This window comes from Coprinopsis cinerea, assembly GCF_000182895.1.
Source record: "Coprinopsis cinerea okayama7#130 chromosome 10 map unlocalized cont3.10, whole genome shotgun sequence".
NCBI lineage: Eukaryota > Fungi > Basidiomycota > Agaricomycetes > Agaricales > Psathyrellaceae > Coprinopsis > Coprinopsis cinerea.
In genome coordinates, this window is record NW_003307535.1 from 1116459 (window position 1) to 1137456 (window position 20998).

The 20998-nt window shown below is 51.4% G+C and overlaps 5 protein-coding genes across 5 annotated transcripts; 3 read left to right on the forward strand and 2 right to left on the reverse strand.

The window, feature by feature from the left end:
* Positions 1–282: 282 nt before the first annotated feature.
* CC1G_09118 (hypothetical protein) lies at positions 283–7809 on the forward strand (the record flags this gene model as incomplete). The annotated part of the gene is made up of 29 exons (XM_001834109.2): positions 283–653; positions 704–799; positions 846–1146; positions 1198–1403; positions 1454–1799; positions 1858–1989; positions 2044–2500; positions 2558–2787; positions 2840–3006; positions 3088–3461; positions 3514–3667; positions 3722–4011; positions 4069–4199; positions 4252–4379; positions 4438–4642; positions 4693–4753; positions 4809–4963; positions 5032–5174; positions 5225–5402; positions 5454–5545; positions 5602–5896; positions 5952–6247; positions 6291–6385; positions 6438–6670; positions 6723–6857; positions 6923–7034; positions 7090–7296; positions 7352–7618; positions 7682–7809. 29 exons carry the CDS (start codon positions 283–285, stop codon positions 7807–7809), a joined length of 5985 nt encoding a protein of 1994 aa, XP_001834161.2.
* A 209-nt stretch (positions 7810–8018) lies between these two features.
* On the reverse strand, positions 8019–11603 carry CC1G_15304 (STE/STE20/PAKA protein kinase; the record flags this gene model as incomplete). Its single annotated transcript, XM_002910351.1, has 8 exons — positions 8019–8105; positions 8160–8376; positions 8438–8531; positions 8589–8688; positions 8755–9692; positions 9813–11257; positions 11307–11329; positions 11388–11603. The coding sequence occupies 8 exons, from the start codon at positions 11601–11603 to the stop codon at positions 8019–8021; spliced, it is 3120 nt and encodes a 1039-aa protein (XP_002910397.1).
* A 4680-nt stretch (positions 11604–16283) lies between these two features.
* On the forward strand, positions 16284–17508 carry CC1G_09121 (hypothetical protein; the record flags this gene model as incomplete). Its single annotated transcript, XM_001834112.2, has 6 exons — positions 16284–16328; positions 16499–16550; positions 16648–16860; positions 17101–17207; positions 17313–17348; positions 17431–17508. 6 exons carry the CDS (start codon positions 16284–16286, stop codon positions 17506–17508), a joined length of 531 nt encoding a protein of 176 aa, XP_001834164.2.
* A 266-nt stretch (positions 17509–17774) lies between these two features.
* Positions 17775–18645, forward strand: CC1G_09122 (hypothetical protein; the record flags this gene model as incomplete). Its single annotated transcript, XM_001834113.2, has 2 exons — positions 17775–18054; positions 18124–18645. The coding sequence occupies 2 exons, from the start codon at positions 17775–17777 to the stop codon at positions 18228–18230; spliced, it is 387 nt and encodes a 128-aa protein (XP_001834165.1). The 3' UTR covers positions 18231–18645.
* Positions 18646–19136: 491 nt separating this feature from the next.
* On the reverse strand, positions 19137–20815 carry CC1G_09123 (Rpa49 subunit specific to nuclear RNA polymerase I; the record flags this gene model as incomplete). Its single annotated transcript, XM_001834114.1, has 8 exons — positions 19137–19270; positions 19325–19350; positions 19408–19533; positions 19587–19748; positions 19798–20056; positions 20110–20411; positions 20469–20655; positions 20704–20815. The coding sequence occupies 8 exons, from the start codon at positions 20813–20815 to the stop codon at positions 19137–19139; spliced, it is 1308 nt and encodes a 435-aa protein (XP_001834166.1).
* Positions 20816–20998: the final 183 nt, after the last annotated feature.

A 20998-nucleotide genomic window follows, 5' to 3' on the forward strand; every position in this document is an offset into this window, starting at 1 on the left:
GGCTATATTCACGAAACTGACCAGTCTCTAATTCAAAAACTCACCGTTGAGTAAATCCTGTACCAGAATCACCTTTCTACCTTCTCAACCATTCCTCAGCATTCAGCAGCTGGGAGATTCGAACAGCGACCGACTGTATTTGGGTTCAGCTTTAGGAACAAACACAAGCATCACGTGCGAGAATTTTCAGGACAGGCGCCAATTGAGTCTCGCAAAAGCCTCCGCGTTTTCTCATCCTCTCCTCTATTTTCTCTTCATGAAATCTGGGGTTTCTGGTAGATAATGTCCAGTCTACAGGCCCAGTTATCCAAAAATGCGTCGCTGAACGCAGCACTCTACGTCGATCGCGCTCGACGAAAACCACAAGCATCGTATTTATTCACCGGACGGGATGCCGACAAGTACGACCTCGAGACGATCCATGCTCTAGGCGTGAATGCATTTTTGCAACTTGCGAGTGTGTGCCCGGCGTTGGAGAAATATGAAGATGCGTTGTTCTCGGACAGGGCGAGGAATACGGACAGGACGTTGCTTAGTCCTGATGCGGTGGAGGAGTTGAATAGGGCTATTGGGGAGTTTTTGGTTAGGTTGGGTCCGTATTTGTTGGAGGCGCCTACAGGGAAGGCGATTGAGTGGTTGGTGAAGAGATTTAGGTGGGTTGTTATCTGTTTTGTGTTTGATGAGGCTGCTGAATTGGCCATAGAATTCACGAATTCAACATCGACTCCCTAGTATCGCTTTTCCTGCCCTACCACGAGACACCCCATTTTACCAAGATTATCTCCATCCTGGACCTCAAGTACGTTCCTTCTGTATGTAAAGGGACAAAACTGATGGTGCTTCAGACCCAATACGCTATGGAGCTTCCTCATCCCATATAAATCCGCCGCCCAAAACATCCAACGCGTCTCTCTGGTCTCTGAGATGATTAAAAACGTCGACGTTGCGCGATTCGTCACATCTCTACTCCCTTACGCCATCAAAGGCGGCTATGCCCACCGCACGCTATTGTCGTTCAACGCTGCGACCGTTCACGAGTTTATCAAGCGGAGCAACAGACTGAGTGAAGGCGTTGTAGCGTTCCTTCTGCCTGCACTGTTGGAGCCATTGCAGCAAAAGTCGGAGACACCTTCCAAGGATGCTATCGTGAGTGTTCGCAGCTGACCTCAATTGACCCTGTCTAAAAGTTGTCAATAGCTTGGAAGCTATATCTTGTTAGCTACCCTCTCTCAAAAATGCGGACTTGCGCCTCCTGCGTTGAAGGTCATCATTGGAGCGTTGGCTTCGAGTGCCCGACATGTGTCCGCCAAACAGTTCGTTAGCGCTGCCCTTGCAGTCTGCCAACCTCAGACAGATTTGGAGAAGGTGTCAGAATCGACTGTGAACGCCATGCTGAAGTTGAGGTATGGTCCCATCGGAGAGTATTGTACAACTGAGCTGAGACGCTTTGCAGGGGCATCAACGAGGAGATAACTGCTGCATGCAAATGGCATGGTAGCGAGAAGCTGCTTCTGCCTATCGTGACCAAGGTCGTCCCGAAGTTGACGGATCCCAACATCGCCGAATTCCTCGAAAACCTTGTCTCCTCGCCCACCGTGCCGGAGCCCGTCCTCATGCGACTGACCTCCCTGCTCGTTAAGACCGCCAGTTCAAATGAATCATCGCTTTCTGAGCGCAAGATGCTCGGGACACTTCAGCAGCGACATCCAGCTGTAGTTCAGAAGGTTACCAAGGAACTTATTGACGAGGATGATGATTCGAAGGACACCATTGAGCAGTTGATCCTCTCGCTCTCTGTGGTACGTCTCTGAACTCTTTGACTTTTGGTAATGGTAGTGACCTACTGGTGTATTACAGACTCAAAACATCCCCGCCTCGAAGACAACTCCCGGCCTGGACGTTATCATTGCTTCGACTCACGCCGACGCGAATGTTCGCGAAATCGCTGTCAAGAAACTCTTGGCTGCTTTGTCTGGTGCGGATGATGTGGTACGCATAGCCCTTCTTTCTTCCGGAGAGAATGTCTAAATCCGTGTTTTCCAGGATTCTGTTCGCAGCGCTCTTCTTGCACGTCTCTTTGACGACAATGTCGGCGTGTTGGAGTCTCTCTACTCCAATCCAACCGTTCTCGCTCAGAGCTTCCTCGCCATCGCCTCCGAATACGTCGACACCCTTTCAAAAGCCATCGCGTCGCCCGGTGCCAAACCCAAACGTGCCGTCTTACGCCTCCATCTCGGATTCCTCAGCGACCACATCCTCGCGACCTTGGACTCGGAACAGCAGACGCAAATATTCGAAAGGATCTTCTTCCCATTCTTGCTATTCTCCAAGCCTCGACAACATACTGCAGAGTTGATTTGGGACCTGATCGCAGAGAAACATGCGGGTACCTTTGAGTTGTTGAAGGGGGCGGCTGATATTTGGGCTAAGCAAAAGGCGTCGGAGCGGGGCATTGAAGAGATGGTTGAGTTGAATAGTGGTATTGCTGAGAAGATTGCTGGTATGCCTCTTCTTCCTGCCTGGAGGTTGTGCCTAGTGCTCAGACTTTATTTTGTAGATAACATCATTCGATCCGACGATTTCTCAAAGCATCTGGAGGACGTAGTAGGCAGGCTCAACGATGACAACTCGTGGTCCCGATCGCTTGCTTTCCTCGTCGTCCGTGCCCTGCTGGAGAACCTCTCCGACTCCCATCAACATCAAGCTGGCAAAGCCGTCCTGGAGGCTTTGAACCTCGAGACGCTCCCTTCAATCGAGGACCTCTCGGAAGACCAATCCTTTGAGGAGGTGCGTTTATCTTGGATTTTTATCTGGAATCACTGCTGACTTCGAGGGGCAGGCGGTCAGAGGAGATGTGATTGGGAGATATGTCGTCGCGAAACCCAACAGCAAAACTACTTTGGGCTGGCTGCAGGTCTCAGGTTTGGCAGCTGTGGCCAAGATCCCTAAACCTTTGAACAAGTCTGTTGATTGGTTCAAGGCTGTGGAGAAGGCATGTCTACTCAAGTATATCCTATAGGCCTGTGTTGACTGCGTTTGCATACAGGCGTCGGCCGAGGGCCCTGCTACATATATCTCGTCATGCAGAAAATTGTACAAACTTGCCAATTCCTCCGGATCACTCCCCGCTATGTCTATGGGTCTCCTTCAGGCTCTCTTCAACAGTCTTGGCGGCGATGCTCTCGTTTTCCTCGCGGGCATTTGGACGATATCGGACGACGAGCTTATCCCCCTTCAGGGACTTGCTCTTTTGCACGCTACGGCTTTCTTAGAGGCACATGCTCAAGAACAGGATGAACTTGATTTCCAAACCATCCTGCCTGCTCTACTGGTAGCGTTGCAGAACCCTGTTGCTCAATGCAGAGCGGCGTCCTTGGAGTGTGTTGCGAGGTTGCGGATTATCGCTGGTGGCAACTTGAGCCACGTATACAAGTTCGACGTTGTCTATGGCCCGCAGAATCGTACGTCCTATTTTTCTGTATGGATTGTTATGTAAGTTGACGTCGGAAATAGAGGAACTGCAGTACTTGGACAAGGACGATTTGGTGCGGTACCTTGACGCACTGCTGGAGCATAAAGATCACTTCCATGGGGATGCTGGGTATCTTGCTTTGTTCCATGGGCAATACCTCGTCAAGAACGCAGGTGACAGGAAGCGTGATTCCGAGTGAGCATTACATCCTGCCTACCGCATCCACCTTAATCTGACTGAGTTTTCTAGATATCGCAAGCGAGTTCTTTGCTACCTCTTGTCGCATATCAACGCGGTCTCGTCCCCTGACGTTCGGGTCTCGCTCTTGCGGTCTGTGCAATCTGTCCAGGACAAAGCTAAGCTGCAGTTGTTGCTGCCCACCATCCAGTCCCTCCTTGTTCCCGGTGGAGTTTACAGCGAGGAATTGGCGTCTTCACTTGTGTCGAGCTTCAATTCTTCCACTTCCAGGGATCTTAACGACACTGCTAAGCCATATTGGAAGGTGTTCACTGATGTCCTCAGGAAGTATTTGCCCTTGGGTATGTCGCATCCGCGGATATCACCATTCACGATGAGTGTTAATAGGCCGATTCCAGGACCCACGAACCCCATTTCCGGTGTTTTGGCGGCTGGTTTACTTCAGGGCCTGTTTGAGAAACTGGATCAACAGAGGAAGATCGAGCTCTGTGATGTCTTGCTCGAGATTTGCTCAGATCATGTTGAATCGGTGAGTCAATTGGCGACCCTTTGGTTCGATCTGAAGACTTACTTTCGCATAGCATATCGTCTGCAAGGAGCTGCTATCGACTGTGCTGAAGGACATTCCTGTCACCGTGGCTCTCCTCAATTCCCTGTCTCCCAGCAACAAAGCAACTGATAGGGCTATCAAGAGGGCAAAGACTAATGAGTGAGTGTCTGTCGGATATGCGCCTTTTCTTCACTACTGACCTGAGTATGAATTTCAGACCCGAGCAACCCAATATCTCCAAACTTACCTTCTTTGCGGAAGCTCTCACCACCCAAACACTGCCGGGCTCTGTCGATCTTATTTCCCACTTGTTGCAAGCTTTGAGCAGTGTCGTTCAAGCCTTGTCTGCTGCACAGGCCGATGTGAATTACACTGAGCAGTTGCTCATGTCGGCGATTGATAGCGCTGCCAGCCAGGTCAAGGTAACCAATCTTGCTCGTGTCTCCGTGGCCTAGTCGCTGATTGGTTTCAGGAGCTACCCAACATCTCACCTAGTGCCATTCGTCTGGATGTCCTTGTAGAGCTAATTCGAGGTGCGTCGTATCACGACTGTGATTGCAGATCATACTGACCCTGTGTCTTATGTAGTGACGGACAACCCACAGACTTTCCATCAAGCCCTTATTCTGATGTCAAACTTGACCCGCCTTGCACCGGACTCTGTCCTTCACAACATCATGCCCGTTTTCACCTTCATGGGTTCCAATGTCTTCCATCGGGACGATGCTTCCAGCTTCAACGTCGTACAAAAGGCAAGTAAACTTCCGACCGCCAGCCTACGGTGTCTAGACTGACTGCTCGTCACCCACAGACCATCGATGGAATTGTGCCTGTCATGGTTTCGTCGCTGAAGAAATCGGCGACCAGTCCCTTGCAACTTGCTATCGAAGCCAAAGACTTCCTCCACATCTTCACTGATGCAGCTAACCACATCCCTCGCCACCGCCGAACCAAGTATGTGTTGAAGTTAGTCATAAGTTATGAGGTGCTGACGAGGTTATCAGATTCTTCTCGCACCTTGTCACGGTTCTTGGACCGCAGGATTTCCTAGCTGCTGTCTGCATGCTCCTGGCTGAGAAGTTGGTCAATAAAGCCGTCCGACAGACGGAGGATGATGCCAGAACCTCGCTCTCATTGCCCATTTCTCTCCTCAGCGGTACCCCGCTCCCAACTAGGATTCAGGTACGCGTTTCGTCTCTGACCGCAAATGTTGATGCTAATGCAATGGTAAAGGCCATCGTCGCCATCCTCGAAGAGGTGGAAAGGCTTTCAACGCGTGTTGTCGATCCTTCCCAAGCCAGCCCTACGTTCTTGTCTGCCCCGAGGTAGTTTTACAGTCCCTCCCCTAAGCGTGTACTACTGACCTTCCAACCCAATGCAGTGACAGCGACCAGGGTTCTTCGTCCGTGGTCTACAGGCGAAGGGCTCAAGCTCTGCTCATCCTGGTCGGCCTCTCCTTCGATACACCCTTGCTGTCCGCGGAGGACGTACCTCTGGATCAGGTCGTCGCCAAAATGATTACATTGTCGACGCCGCCGCAAGCACTGGACGGAGCAGACAAGCTTCGGGACGTGTCGCTGGCCTCTCAGAAGGCCCTTGGTCAGTTCTTGTCTGTGATGCCGGCAAAGGCCTTCCTTTCTGCCATTGCATCGATTTTGCAAACCGATGACACTAGGGTGAGTGTGGTCGACAAACTCCTAACCACGTCTATTCAATGTTTCCATCCTGTAGGTTCAAGTCGCGAGCTTAGACCTGCTCAGCCAACGTGTTCCCGACTTGTCCGCCAAAGCAAGACAAGATTCAGCGGCAACTATTGTGCAAATCTTTGGTCACCTCAAGAGACTCATCCCAAGGGAATCTGACGCTGTTGCCGTTTCTGCTGCCGCATTACGGGCTTTGACTGCGCTAGCTTCTACTTTGGAGCCTCAAGAGCATGGTTCAGCCGCAGAACTCGTTCCCTTTGCATTGAAAGCAACTGCTAATCAGGAGATTGTCGTCGATGCCTGGCAATCATTGTTACCTATGTCGTACGTCCACAGACCAGTTTATCACTGTTTGTTGCTCAAACAGCAACTTTGTCAGTCGCAACCTTGGCCCAAGGATTATCCCCCATTTCCGTTCCATTGTCCAGGCAAGCATCGGCGATCTTGGGACTTCCGACCATCGTAAGCATCGATAAATTCCTTCGCCTCCGTCCGCAAACTTACCCCTTGCCAGCCGCTGTGCCCGTGATTCAGTCGACACTTCAGGGATTGCTGGCATCTATTCCTACCTTCTGGGCCGCTCCCGAAGTGCTCTCACTGTTCACGCTTTATATCGATCAGAGCATCGACCCTGCTGCTGGATCGTTGTTGAACCTTATCAAATCTGTCACCAAGCGTGTTCCTGCCAAAATTCTGCTTCCCACTCTATTGGACATGTGGCCTCCCGTGCAGAATCCTCTCAACTTAGTAAGAGAAGATATTTTTGCGCTGCAGGATTTCGACTGAATGATATAACCAGGACCGCATGGCAGCCTACTTCGAGCTCGTCTTCCGCTCCCTCCACAACGCCGACCGAGCAGCCGTTCTGGAGCACCTTCGTCCTGTATTCAAGTTATTCTTGGAGGCACTTGGTTACGCTGTACCTGACCATAAGGTGCGTCGTGAGCTTGTATGAGCTTGTCGGATAGCACGCAGAACGACTGAACCCGTTGCCTCTAGCTGGAAGCGAATATTATTTCCGCGTTCAGAGAACTGGTGGTCAAACTGAACGAGACAGCCTTCAGGCCCTTGTTCCGTCGTCTATACGACTGGGCCTTCGCTGCCGACAAAGGTGCGCACGCTGGCTGTAGAAAGAACTCGATGGTCAGCTGACACCCTCCGTTCAGACGACTCGTCTCGCAAGATCGTTTTCATCCACCTGTACCTAGGGCTACAGGACTATTTCAAGGGCCTGATGAGCCCCTACATGTCCTTCCTGCTTCAGCCCTTCGAAGAAACTCTCAAAGGCTACTCTTCGGCTACTCACGGAGACCAGAGTCTCTGGACTGCGACCATCTCAAGTTTGCACAAGGCGCTTACTCACGACGACGGCGGTACGTCCTCATGTTCTGAATGATGCCCATGCGATCCTCAACCATATTCTACAAGGATTCTGGCGCAATGACAAGCTCCGCCAAATCTCCAATACCCTGGCGCAACAAGTTGCGACCGCCATCAACCTCGGTTTTGGTGACGGAAAGGATTTGTTGCGCGATTGCTTGATTGCCCTGGTCGAAGCAACGAATGATGACACCCTTCTCAAGTTAATCAATCTGAACATTTTGATGCACACTCGTTCAGAGGACGCAAGATTGCGCCTATACGCTCTCAACTGCTCTGTGTCCATCTGGCAAGCGTGTGGAGTCAAACTTCTTGGTGAGTAGTAGTTCTGTCGTATGCCATTGGAGTGCGGTGAAACTAAACATGGTACGGTATTAGGTTTCGTGGCAGAGACAGCAACATTCATCGCTGAGTGCAGTGAAGATGAAAACGATATGGTTGTCAAGGAGTCCTTAAGGCTGAAACATGCGGTAGAAAATGTAGCTGGAAAGATCGAGGAACTGTGAATCCGGTCGCCGCGGTAACAACAACAACAACACGTTTGAACAACAAAATGGGTAAATAGATAAACGCATAAATGAAAATAATATGCCCCCAAAATCAAGATGGTCGAATGCGAAGAACAGAAAGAAGACGGTGAATGGGTGTATGTATATCGATCAGTATTCCAGATGCAAAACAGTGAAAAAAGGATGAATATCAATAGAAGAAGCATTTACTCGAAAGCAGACTCGATGGCTATGCACTGAGACAAAAGTTGGACGATGACCGCTCGTCCGCAAGCGTTCTTGACGAAAGGTGTCTGGAGATTGATGTGAGTTACAGAAACACGGACAAGGTCAATGAAGATGCCTACCTTCAAGAGCTCCCCAGCCGTAGGACGACTTGCAGCAGGTTCAGAGCAGAGCCGGAGGAACTCGTGGAAAGCGGGTGAGACCAGCTGGGGTCTAGAGAGTGGTGGCCAGCGATCTCCAAACTCGTTAGTGTCGGCAAAAGGTGGTTGCGTTTCGGCCATCTCCCAGACGGTGGCCCCCAGAGACCAAACATCGACCTTCATAGCATTGTACGGTGGGCTGAAAGGAATGTTAGCAAACCTCAGGACATCGGGAAGTGATAATACAAAGCATGACTGACCTTCTTACTTCTGGAGCCTGCCAGTACAGCACACCAGCCGGCTCTGTCCGCATTGGATTTTGAGCAGACACTTGCACAGCATTCGCAAAGTCGGCTGGAAACACGCACTTAGATGAACTAGTTTGAATGAACGAAGATCGAAGTTGCTTACTTAGTTTCAGAACCCCATGCTTGTTTATCAGCAAGTTATCCGATCGCACGTCGCGATGGGCAATGTGATGTCGTTGTAGATAATCGAGGCCGCTCAAGATCTACAAGACGAGAGCACAAAGTCAGCACAAAGAGGGGCAGGAAGAACGCAAAAAGGAAGGACATACATCACTGGCAAACCTGGCCATCATCCGATCCGGCAGCATCAACCCAGCATCCACAAGACCAATAATATCCGCCAGACTCCTTTCCATTAGTTCCATCCTTATCCACAGGGTATCTTCTAAGAAATCGACATAGAGAGAATCTAGACCGATGACGTTTTCGTGGTGCAACCCCTTCATGAGACCAAGCTCGTGCTGTAGGTCCTTGAGTTTGGGCGACCCTGAGGGCACAATCGCCACACTCTTGATAGCCACTAACACTTCCCGGTTGTTGGCAAAGTCGTCTGCGTCCTGAGCCTTGACGTGCGCAGGTAGCCGGAGTTTGTCTGCGTCTTTCTGGATAAGTCGGGCAGAGAAGACGGAGCCGCTTTCGCCTTCTGCGATTTCTTTCAGGTCTAGGTAATGGTCCCGAGGATCGACGCCTTCGTCGATGTATTCTTCTAGTGGTTGGACGACTTCGGATAGCCAACCTCGGTAGCGTTGGAAGGGAGAGGCTGGTGTGCCGGTGGGAAGAGCTGTGGAGAGCGCTCCGCCCGGTGAGACGTTCTCGATGACGATTGTCGGTCGGTTGGCCTGAGGAGATGGGGCGGTGATGATTTGGTGCGGAATAATGAGGTTGGTTCCCTCCTCGTCGTCCTCGTCGAGATCTTCGTCGATGTCATACGCCGGTGGGACGTTAGGATACTCCTTGTGGCGTGCTACTACCGGCGAGAACGATGCTTGCGAAGGAGATGGTGAAGGTTCCAGGTAGTAACGGAGGGGAGAAGACGTTGAGTTGGCCGTCGTCGGTGTAGGGTAACGATCCTGCGATTGGGAACTTGATGCAGAGCTTTCTTCGCTGTCGAATGAAGAGTTCGGAGGAGATGGTGAATGACCAGCATCGATAGGAGCTGGGCGATTGGGTAGCTGCCTTGGAGGAGGGACGATGGGCGTTGGAGGGACTGAGGATGCATCGTGGTCAATTGGAGAAACAGGGTTCGAGTTGTTGATGACGAATGCACCTGCTCGTCTAGCCACGGAGACGTTTCGCACAATCGTCGTTGGCCCCACCGTCGACGTACTGCTTCGACTTGAATCTCGGTTAGGCCGAGCAGTGTTGACGCTCAGGCGGTTCAAGTCCTCCTCCCGCTCCAATCGCTCCCTCGACGCCTCGTTCCTCAGCCTACGCTCCTGTGCCATCCGATCTTCCTCGGGAGAGAAGGGCAGTGTCGGAGAGAAGGTTTCGGCAAGGGCTGCAGAATAAGGGCCAGGTTCGTGGCGATCTTCACTGGCCGTGGGCGACCGCCCTTGGCTCAGAATGCCTTCGATTTCTGACCACAGTGGGGAGCTACTACCAGCGTCTCCAGTCCATGGCGGAGAAAGATTGGCATACTGAGCATCATTATCAATAGGTTCCTCCAACTCTGACAATGGTTCAGGTCTCGCTTTTGAACTTTCGCCGCCTAGGGAACGCGAATGGGAGGTATGCGTGGGTCGGTTTGAAACTGTAAACGAGGAAGGCCCTTGAGTTGCAGCACTAGCAGGCGCTGACTGGGGTGTCAGTGGTGTTGGGCCCAGGGGTGAAGGGCCCAAGGTCAGCTTGTCATCAAGGTCGGATGATAGTCCAGAAAGCAGCATGCCCGCCCATGCCGAAAGATCCCCACTTCCGCTTGCTTGATGTAAGGATAGTCTTGGAGGTAACGCGTTTGTGCGTTTCGGTTGAGGAGGGCTCGCTTCCGGACTGGCGTTGTTGTCGGTCGGTTGAGTAACCGCCGCATTTGAATGGTTGCTAGAAGTAGACGTATTGGCAGCTGTTTGTGGTCGACTTGCAGTTGAAGATGACGACGGCGAAGACCATAGGGAAGGTTGGCTCCCGAACAGGCGCTTGGATGTCGAAGAGGCGTTTGATTCGTTACGATTGTGACTGTGACCATTCAGAAGTGATGAAGCTTGAGACATGAATGACTGAGCGATCGAAGGGTTGGCAGCGTGTGCAGGTTTACCGGGAGGTGTTGACACGTCCTTTGGGAAATTGCCATTCCTCGACTGCTGATAGACATCTTCACCACTGACACCGCTGTGATTGGAGTCGGACGAATAAGAAATTGATAGTTGCGGAGTGTGGTTCCGACTAGAGTGGTCTTGAGAAGCACCTTGTCGAACCGCTTTGATGTTGCTGATACTTCCGGCATTGCTGGAATGTAACGACGCTGTTGACGCGGACGCAGGGCTACCAAAGGGTATCGGGTGCCGCTGGCGCGTCGAAGTGCTCCTCAGCGATGCGTCCGAGACCTGTCTGGGCAAAGACGTCGTTCTTGGGCCAGGCTGCGCAATGATCGGGACATTGGAGGCACTCTGCTGATACGGGTGGGGTATACGGGGAGAAGGTGGACGAGCGTTCAGCACATATTGGGAATTCGGGGATCGCGAACCTGCTGCGCGACGGTTGTGGATGGCGATTATTTCCTCGTCAGAAAACCCTGCTTGCGACAGCGCTGCTGACCAAGTTGGAGGGAGGCCAACGAGTCTACCGTGGTGTGAGTAGGGAAACGGATCACATCTAGATTCTCACTCACCCTTCGTTAACGTGAATGTTGTGCTGGAGTGGATGGCCAAAACGTCAGGGTTGAACACTAAGCGTCTACACTTGGACTGACCTGGAAATTGAACGGCGTGGAGATCCCATCGTCGCCGTTCGACGGTAACGGAGGTACGGCGCTGTCCCAACTGGCGTCCTTGGTTGGAGGCGATTTGGGACTCCGTTTGCCAAACTTCAAAAAGGAGAGCGCCTTTTCCTTTCCCCTGGACTGTGGTCTTTTGCCTTCCGTGGGTGGCGAGGATAAACCGGAGGCTATCGACGACGTTAGCGACATCGTTGACTGGTTTGGGTCGTGCGATGTCTGTGATGTGTACAGCCGGTGGGGTTGCGGCGACAGCGGTGAGTTTGGTGGAATTGAAACCGCGTCTGGCGACAACGAGGCCATCGACCTGTTCCTAAGATAATATTCGTCCTTTGGAGGCGGCGGTGGTGGTCTATTGTCCCTGAACTTGAAGGCCTTTAAGGTCGAAAACCTGGAACCCAGGGTGGTGGATGAAGGACCCGACGCGCTCGTGCTGCTTGCCATGTTGTCTGCGCCCTAACTAGCAAGGCATCAGTCTGTTCCACGTCGTTGAGGGGGTCTCGTCGCCGTCGTTGTCGTCGAGCACAAGGCAGAAATCAGGAGTGCCGTCGCTGTTGGTTGAAATTGCTGGGCTGATGTGGTTGGTGTCAACTGGGTGATCCGGGAACCAGGTGCTGTGCTGTGAGCCAACCCAGTTTGTTGTTGCTTGATTTCCACCCGCCAGAGCACCGTCTCGCCGTCGTCCGATGAAAACGCTGCTCGTCGCGTCGCTGTCTTGGTCGCCGTCGACAATAGTGGTGGGGCCACGCTGTGCTGTCTTTCAAACTTTTCAATCGGAGGTTATATGTTTGGTCTTCTTGCCATGTGTCGGACGCGCCCTCGTCGTCCACGCCGTTTCATCTGCACTCATCAAAATGTTTCTCATAAGACGCTGAGCGCACGTCAAGGGCTTTCAATTGTCAATGGCTATCGACACGCTCTGGTACCCGATAAACAATCTCTCCTTGGGAATTTTATCTGCCCCCTGATCCCGATTCCACTGGGCCTAGGAACTCTGGGAATTCAACACAGACTCTTGCCCACTCTCGACGCTCGACGTCTTCGTCTCGTACATCTGGATCGGTGCTGCCCAGTGGATAGCTGCAAGTTGCCGAGAGCTCTTTCCGATGTCTTGAGGCTCTCATCGTGCCCGGGTAAATAAGCTTGGCTCATTTCAAGTATTGGATATTCTGGAACTGCGGATCACTGGTGGCTGTCGATCACGCCCTCGGTGCATGATGGCAGGAGCGAACTTCTACCATTGCCAGGGTTCTGGTCTTCATAACTGCCCACCGTTTGGACTCGTGTGCCCTTGGAATAGGACAGGGCTACTTCACCTTCCTCCCGATATAGTTCGACTTCAGAATCTGCGTCTCTTGTGGCCATCCGTTGAATCTGAAAGCTCGCCAATCGGGCGCCAGGTATACTTCCATCTTCATCAGTGAAGAGACTTGGAGGCGTGCATGACGATGTGCATTCCAACATGGATCTCTTAATTCACAACCTGTAGCGAATCTCTGTGCCCCCAGGATCCTTCAGTGGTTTTCCTTGATCTTCACTCAGGCTGTATTCGAGAACGTTCCAATCTCGAAGCAAGGGCCTTGTGTCCGGGAGGGACTGGGCACAACCATACCGCAGTAGAATTACACTCCTTGAATTCATGAAGAATCGAATCGGTTGGTGGGAATCTCGAAGGAAGAGAATGAAGGAAGCCCCACGAAGGCTTTGCACTGGTAATAGAATGGTGGCAAGACGACCGACAAAGATAGTAACAGGCCAAGTTTTGCGTGGACTGGTGCTGCGCCTACTAGTTCGACACGCGTTCTGATCCACCTCTAAATAACTTGCCGTGACAGGGTGAATCGTATCGAAGGTAGCATCTTTGCTCTATACACTAAACATAAATGCACCCCGTAACAATGGATTAACTACTGTTAAGGGCGATTACGATCTGGAATCCTGCTCGAAATAGAATTGCGATATGTAACGATGAATAAGTAGAACCTAGTAGAACACACTGGTGGGCGGCGTGGGTAATGTAGAAAGCAGATCTCTATGATGCGGGTAACTGAGCCAACGGCAGGGATGAGCGATACCTCGGGAAGTAATTCCTAGCAATACCGACGGGGCCGGAAATCTTGCGGGAATCTGCCAGCCCTGCAAGGTGCGCTAGAGTTACCGGTACTTATGAGAGACCTACGGACATATGTATCTTGTTTCGGAGCCAGAGGAGTACATCCCGCCAATCGATGACTTGCCGAAGGGCTGCCAGAAACGGTTGCTCTCGGAAACCAGATTAACGATTTAAGCGCCCGTCGACCCCAAGTCCCTTTTGAGTTAGATGTACCCCAAGCAGGTGCCTGTCTCTAATTTCGAAAAACAGGGTTGCGAACAAGGATGTATTGGCATTCCCGTGCTTCCCATGTTTCTGATAAGGTATGGGCCGCGCGATATATCCGTGGATACTCGGGGTGTCTGGTGACAAAAGCCCAGTGGCGGTACGTACGATGAGCCCGAGTACCAGATAAGTTTTTATATCTCACTTAAAGGTAGAAGACGACCACCCTTACTGAAATAGTTTTCCGGACAAGGGCAGTGAGAGTTGGGCGCTTATTTTCTGATGCACAGTCACATGATGTTTTGATGGCATTGCGCACGCGTTGCTCGGGACGTCCATTTCCATCTTGGAACGAGGATACCACCCTAACGTTTCAAAGCGAAATTCTTCAATGGCTGAGTGTCTGCTCCCCGCTCTGCGTGCAAACGAGATCCCATCTCTTGATACGATTTGTTTCACAAACCAACGAACTTCAAAGTTCTCACCGTGCTACCAGACCATTGGCTCAAACAACTTGCTGGTGTCTGCCACGCCTGGACGCGGACGAGTCAAGTCCTGCATAACCCCGCAAGCTTGACAATTCTCCGAGAAGATATGACGACTGTATTGACCTTTACACTCGCTTGAGGCCCCCTCGCCATTCCCTTTCACGCGCTTCCCGGGCCCTGCGCATTGGCGACACCTGACTCGGTCAGTCCTGATCGATGCCTGCCATCCGCCCCTACCGTTGTGTTTCCTTCGATTCTTCCCTTCATCGCCGTCTCCTTTGCGGTAGGGATTCTGTATCCGGTCTCTTATTTTCAATGGCTCCCATCTCACCCTCGAAACATCGGGTACCTCGGACCCATGCCAGCCACTTCAATGGTATGTTTGGCCCCGATATCCTCCACCATTCTGATCCCCGCTCCTAATGACTTCCAGGGTTTAGGCTATGAGCCAGGGATTGGCCCAGTTCTACAGAACACAGTCCTCTATCCTGGTCCTCCAAGGGACCATTTCGATAATGAATGACTATTGATTCACTACTAGGACTGTAGTTAAGATAACCCAGCCAGATAACTGGAGTCAAACCTTGTGTCTTCATGTGCGCCAGGAGGATTCCAGCCCGAAGGATCGAGTGCGGTTGCAGCGGTGAGTCGTGTGGGATATTTCTTGCGAGCGATGCATCAACACTGAAGTTTGAAACCCAGGCAGACCCTATGGCCTGTGGCAGTGGATAAGCAGCCAGGGATAAGGCAGGTCATCGACTGTCACTGTCCACAGTGACGTTGAATCCTCCGAGTTCGATCTCTTAGTAGAGGGCACGAAGCTACCTACCAGAGGGTCCCCTCTCAAGGCTCATGATGAACGCCACCACCTGGGCCATGCCGCAATTCCGCGTTCCTCTCATTCGCTGTGTGACGTGAGTCTCGGACTGCTTGATACATAGATTCAACACGCACAGACTCCACGAGGTGAGCGTTTGCCAACTGTGCAGACGAGAGATATTGTCGGACATTGATTTCTCTTTGACAAGTCCCTAATAGGCGATGCCGTCGAGCGAACAAGACGCCGGAGATGAGATGGTTGGGCAATAGCAACTTGGATCTAGGAGAAAATAAGCACTGACGGCCCACGCGCGTTTTAAAAGGCGATTTACGCCCGCGGGCCCCTCCCTCTGAGGCCGTGTCAAGCGGTGGCAGTGAGTACATCTTATATTAGCCTGTCGTTTTGAACCAATAATACTCTTTTGTCCAGATTTCCGAGGAAAACGAAGAGGCTACAGGCACTTTGGGACTCAGAACCTTTGGTATGACTGATGATGACGATGTTGCGGTGAGGCTGGTTTCGGGCAGGGCTTCAATCTCCGGGACATGGGTAGGGGTGTTTTTCCTCATCTCCAAGGTCGCAGCCGTGAAGTCTTTAATCACCAGTGGGGGAAAGCCCTCTCACATTTAGTTTAACCGCCTATCACCTTCTAGATTGGGTCGCTTCTTCACTCATTAGTAATAAGCTATCCTTTGCGATCTGCCGAACCCCTTTCAACGGAGTGCCAGACTGCCAGTAATTGAAAATGGGCAAACTGTTCCCCCATTTCGGCATGCCGACCGCGTTTATTCATCTCGGCAACGATAAACACTGTCCCCTGGTATCCCCGACTCATGCACAGCATACCTCTGTAGGCCCAATTTCGAGAGCCAGCGACGGAGGAACTAATGCCCCGATACTTCCTCGTTTTGCGACCTCCATTGTGGCCGACTCACGGGAGGTGCCCAGAGAACGGACGAGTTTGAATAGTTGTGGATTACGCTTGTTGATTTGGCTTCAATGGTATTAATGCAGCAAACGGAAGGGCCGTGAATCTAGGAAGTTATATTTGACTTGAAACGCGTACTCTAATCTCGACGGAAATGAGTCCCAACAAAAGACTGGCAACTGCTGTGGGAAGCGATGTCACAGTCATCTCATTGCACATTCGCCTGTGGCCCACCACCAGGTCATGGCATAGGAGGTCGGGTTTTTGCGCCCACTCCTAGTGGTCCAGTACCGTGGAGACCTCATGCTAAGGGGCGGAAATGTTGTTGAGATGGCTTGCACTCAGCCTCTCATACGATCAGAGAGTGCGTCATTCTCCTGGGGTGGGACGCTCTGGTGCTCCGTCTGGCGAACTGGAAGGCTGTTCTCGTGAAAACCCAGGAAGGCTTTGAGAAACCAAAGGAGCCTGAAATGTAGGAAGAAAGATAATCGATGGCGGCTGAATGCTCCTTCCCTGATTCAGGTTCTTGGGTAGTTGGGCTCGGTACGGTGTTTAATGTATCGTACCACGAGTACGGTTGCAATGTGTACGTACTTCATTGTCACTCGGTTGTGTAATCATTCGACGAAAGCTCATGCTTCTCACACCTGAACGCTTTCCTGGGTTGACCCGCTCCTTTCTAGGTTTTCTTTGTCTGCATGCTTGGTCGAGAACGCATGAAGAGAAGGGAAGAGGGGCGGCGATCCGACGCAAGAATCCGATGCGCGTTTCCCCATTCGTCATCCGGGCTCACACATGTTCACGGATTTTGCGAGCCTGCCCCAACCGGGAGTCCAACCTATTGTGTCCCAAACCAAGGCTGTTCGGACATCCATTGTTCGCGGATATGAACAAAAGTACGTATACACTCAGATGCAGAGCGCCGCAAAGCCTCATCGAACCTTACATCTAGTATGTAGTTCATTGGTCACGTCGACATATTTCGCGCTCCGCTACTCAAAGGTCAGAGTAAGTGCTGTGATCGGCGTTCTTCATTTATACGGCTCATACAAACAGCAGAACGCATAAAATTCGGGAATAAATCCGAAAGGGCATAATGGAAACTTCAAGTCAACGGGGACTAGTACGCTCTTCAGTACTCTTCAATGCCGCTGTCCTTGAAAAAATTCCTTGTATGCTATATCCGCACCGAACTCCAGGGTTCGATGGAGCTATCCGAGTCCTCGCCCAAGGAAAGCGACAGGTGGGTCATGGGCATGCTTTGAATTTACTTTTCCAGGTATGCTCCGCCCTCGTTTCTTCTCGAGTATCGCTCATGCTAATTGAATCTCGCAACGGGTGTTTCCAGAGGAAGTTGAATCTCCAATGTCCCGCCCGCTTTTGGGTGGGTTGTGTAATGTCCGCTTTCTTTTTCGAGTTTCGCCTCCTTGGGTAAACTCGTGGTCTGATCCCCGCCTTTCCAACAGTCTATCAGTATCGAGGAAACAGTCACTCGATTCCCTGGACTAGTGCCGAGGCCCGGATTGTGGGTTCTTGCATGCTGAAGTTGACCAACCTCCGACGATGGCTTGCGAAGCGTCCGATAGCGTTATGCTTGCTGGACGATTGGAGCCTTCTACCATGCCCGCAGGCTCTGGAGCAGATACAGCATCTGCAAAGCGGAAATAGACGCGCCTGTTTATCTAAAAGACTCCGTGCTCTTCTTGAAACTGTCGTATAAAGAGGATCCTCGCCTGCAATACTCCACCCTTCAAGTCAAGTCCAACTACACCAAGCCAGCGATACTCCGCACCCCCTCTAATCACTCGAAATGACCACCTCTGTGACCTCCATCTCTTGCCGCTGCGCTCATGACAACCGGGCCCACGTCTTGATTCGATGCGGTTGCACCAGCGATGAAAAGCAGCCCAACTCTGGCTCTATCCACGTCAAGGACGACGGCTATCACCGTACCTGGTGCACGGCTTGCCTCCAATACTGTTCCAAGGCTTCGTGCTGCCCCTCCGCACTTCCTCAGGTCGCCAAAGCCACGTCTGCCAAGCGCCTCGCGATCATTCGCGCCCTCCTCAAAGCCATCGCTATCCCGCGGGGTATGTTTTCGTTGTTTCAAATTGCTCCTCACACCAGTTCGCTTATAACTTAATGCGACCTTAAAATAGGTATCTTGTCCGCTACTCGGTCGTGGATTGCTAGCAGACTTCTCTTTTGGGCGAAGAAGCCCGCTATCCATTTGGACGCTTCTGAAAAACCCTTGAGAGTCTCGTAGACGGCACACGGTACAAGGAGATGCGTGAAGGAGGCGGATTGGAGTCGCTGAAGACATGTAAATCCGACATTTTGCGAGTGTGAAGGCCACGCGAGTCCGGCGCTCGTCGCAGCAGCTTCGAGGACACCCCGACTGCCCACTATGTCCACTATGCCCATCCCATATCCATTATGTGGCCCATCCGAACTAGCACCTCATGTCCTGCCCCTTTCGACATCACTATGATCGCCGTCCCTTCTACCATGCCTTCTATTCGTTCGCGATCTGTTTTGTTATTTTATCTAACCTTACTCTTTAATAACTTTAGCGTCATTATTGCTTTCGTCACCAAACACGAGTCCTCACTATCCTCCTACTTTAGCCATCTAATACGTACGGTAGTGGACCTGCCAAGACAACTTGATTCTGGTCGTCACTCAGCGAAACCTCCGCCCTGCGCTCGATCACATTCTCGGAATTCCCTTCGGAAGCGGCAGGTGTATTGACTTTAGCCTCGCGAATATTTCTGGTGAAAAACGTCTTTGCGCAGCAAGAACCTGCTGTAAAGTATCCTTGGGAATATGGGATGGAAACCGTTTGTCCAATTTCAGCACCTCCGGTTGATGCGATATGGATAGGAAGGGTGCGCAGTGCAACAATGTATGTCATTTGAGCCCGAAGAGTACAGAATGAACACCGCTGGGAAGCCCACGAGTCGACCACTGGACAAATCGAGACGTAAGAAAATGCCTCGAGTTCGCGGCAGAATAGACTGCTGTTCAAATTTTGGCGTTGACTGTCCGCCGGCGGAATAGGGCATAGTTTAAAACTGTTTGATATCAATGGTAATCTGACCACGGTGTGGCCTCTGGGTGCCTAGGTCGAAGCTTTTGGAAGCAAGTCTGGCGAGTTTATCGACGGACGGGCCTAGGTTTTCCGCCTTAGTCGAGGCTTTGGGAATTCGACTGGCGCAGTGAGAACGGCGCGTTTTTTCTCGGCGGATTCGTCAGACAACCCGAGTCTGGTGCGTTCCCGGTCGCCCAGTTTAACCATCTTGCAACCTGAAACCGACGTAAGCCCTTCTATCGAGAAAGCAGCGGCCAAGGAGAACTTACCCAGGGATCTGAAGAGTTGGTTGACCCTGGATGAGCCGAGGAATAAGTAACCGACAAGATACGGATTGGACAATTCCGCTTACTCTGCGGTCTTCATGCTTAGATCTTGAGCGAGCATCTCTGTGTCCGTGGCAAATTGGTCAACTTTGAGGCAGAGAGCGAAAATGTGAGTCAACAAATTTGTTTTGGTAGTTGAAGTGGACTGGTATCTAAGGACATGAGGTTAGTGGTGCGGCCAAGATTGGATAAATGGAAAACTCACGAAGTGGATCCTCTGGCAACTTCCGTGAACCGGGAAAGCAAGCTATCGGCGACGATGCTAGGTAAAGGTGCTAGCTTTTCATAGATCTGATCTTTATTGATTTCTTTTCGAGAAGTTGCCTGACGGAAGGCGAGCATAGCGGAGATGTAAAGCAAGATTTTCCTGAAAACAATTTTGAGTCCGCTTGACAGCGGGAGAAGGGAGTACTTACAGATTCCTTTTCCTGGTTTTAGGGGACTCAGCAGTTCCCGAGTTACGCAAGTGTTGCCTGAGCCATTCAGAGTAACGGTAAGGAAGCAAAGCAAGTCGTTCCTTCTCGTTCTTCGTAGAATCAAGTGCGCTGATTGATAGTGCTTTCCACTCTGCTTCAGGAATGATGCTGTAGAGAGGATAGATGTCGTCCGGTGAGGTCGCTTCAGTTGAGAACGGTGGGATAAGCCTATTCGTATCGGATGCAACCTTTGCCTCCTCTGGACAATAATGTTACTTGCTTGAATCCTGGAGTAAAGATAATTAGGCTTACCGGTGGTCATTAAACCTTCAGCGCCCTTGTCGATACTGTCCATAACGTAGCCCATGACGCCTTCCATCGCGCCAACATCGACATGATTCCGTTCTTGAGCACGGATGGCTGCTTTAGCCTTTTTGGTTCCAAACGTCTCTCCCAGGGCGTTTTTGGCCTCTCGGAATTGGGTTTTCGAGGGTGCAGGGGCAGGGGCGATAGATTTGAGGGCCTTTACGGTGTGAACGAGGATATGTGGAGACGTTGATTGGGGTAGAACAGCCACTTTCCCCGTTTTCTTGTTGTGTAGTGCGATGAAATAACTAGAGAAACAGTCCAGATGTAGATTAGAAACGGCGGGAGTATAAAACCATGCTTACTGACAACCGCCCTGAGCCACTCGATATGTCTCGTCCTCGTTGGTCATGAATTCGACAGTTTCTGTCTCCCCAGCGAGCAGAATATCATTTTGACGCTCATCTTCAGCGTCTCCGGAAGTTTTCTGCTTCTTGTTCGCATAGCAGTTGAAGGCCGTCTTTTCAGGAGCCTTTACCACCGGATAATTAACTGGACAAATTTAGGCATTTCCGAGTACGATGGGAACAAGATGCACACCTAGGAAGGGTCCTCCTTTGGTCTGTTTGGACGATGATAGCTCAAAGGTCAGGGTCGAGCTTGGGCTCGCGTCGCGCTTTCGTTTTTTGGAACTGGATTTGTTTGTCGACATTTTCGAACCGAAACTAGACGAATTTTAGATCGAATGAACGTCGTATTCTGGCCGTGGACGATGCAGAAATGGGTCTTGTCGGTGAGTCAGGAATGGTGGACGTCGGAGGCGGAGGCGGAAAGTATTGGTTTTGTTTTGGCACCGACGCCATCAACGGTGATCACAGCACTCACGACTCGAACA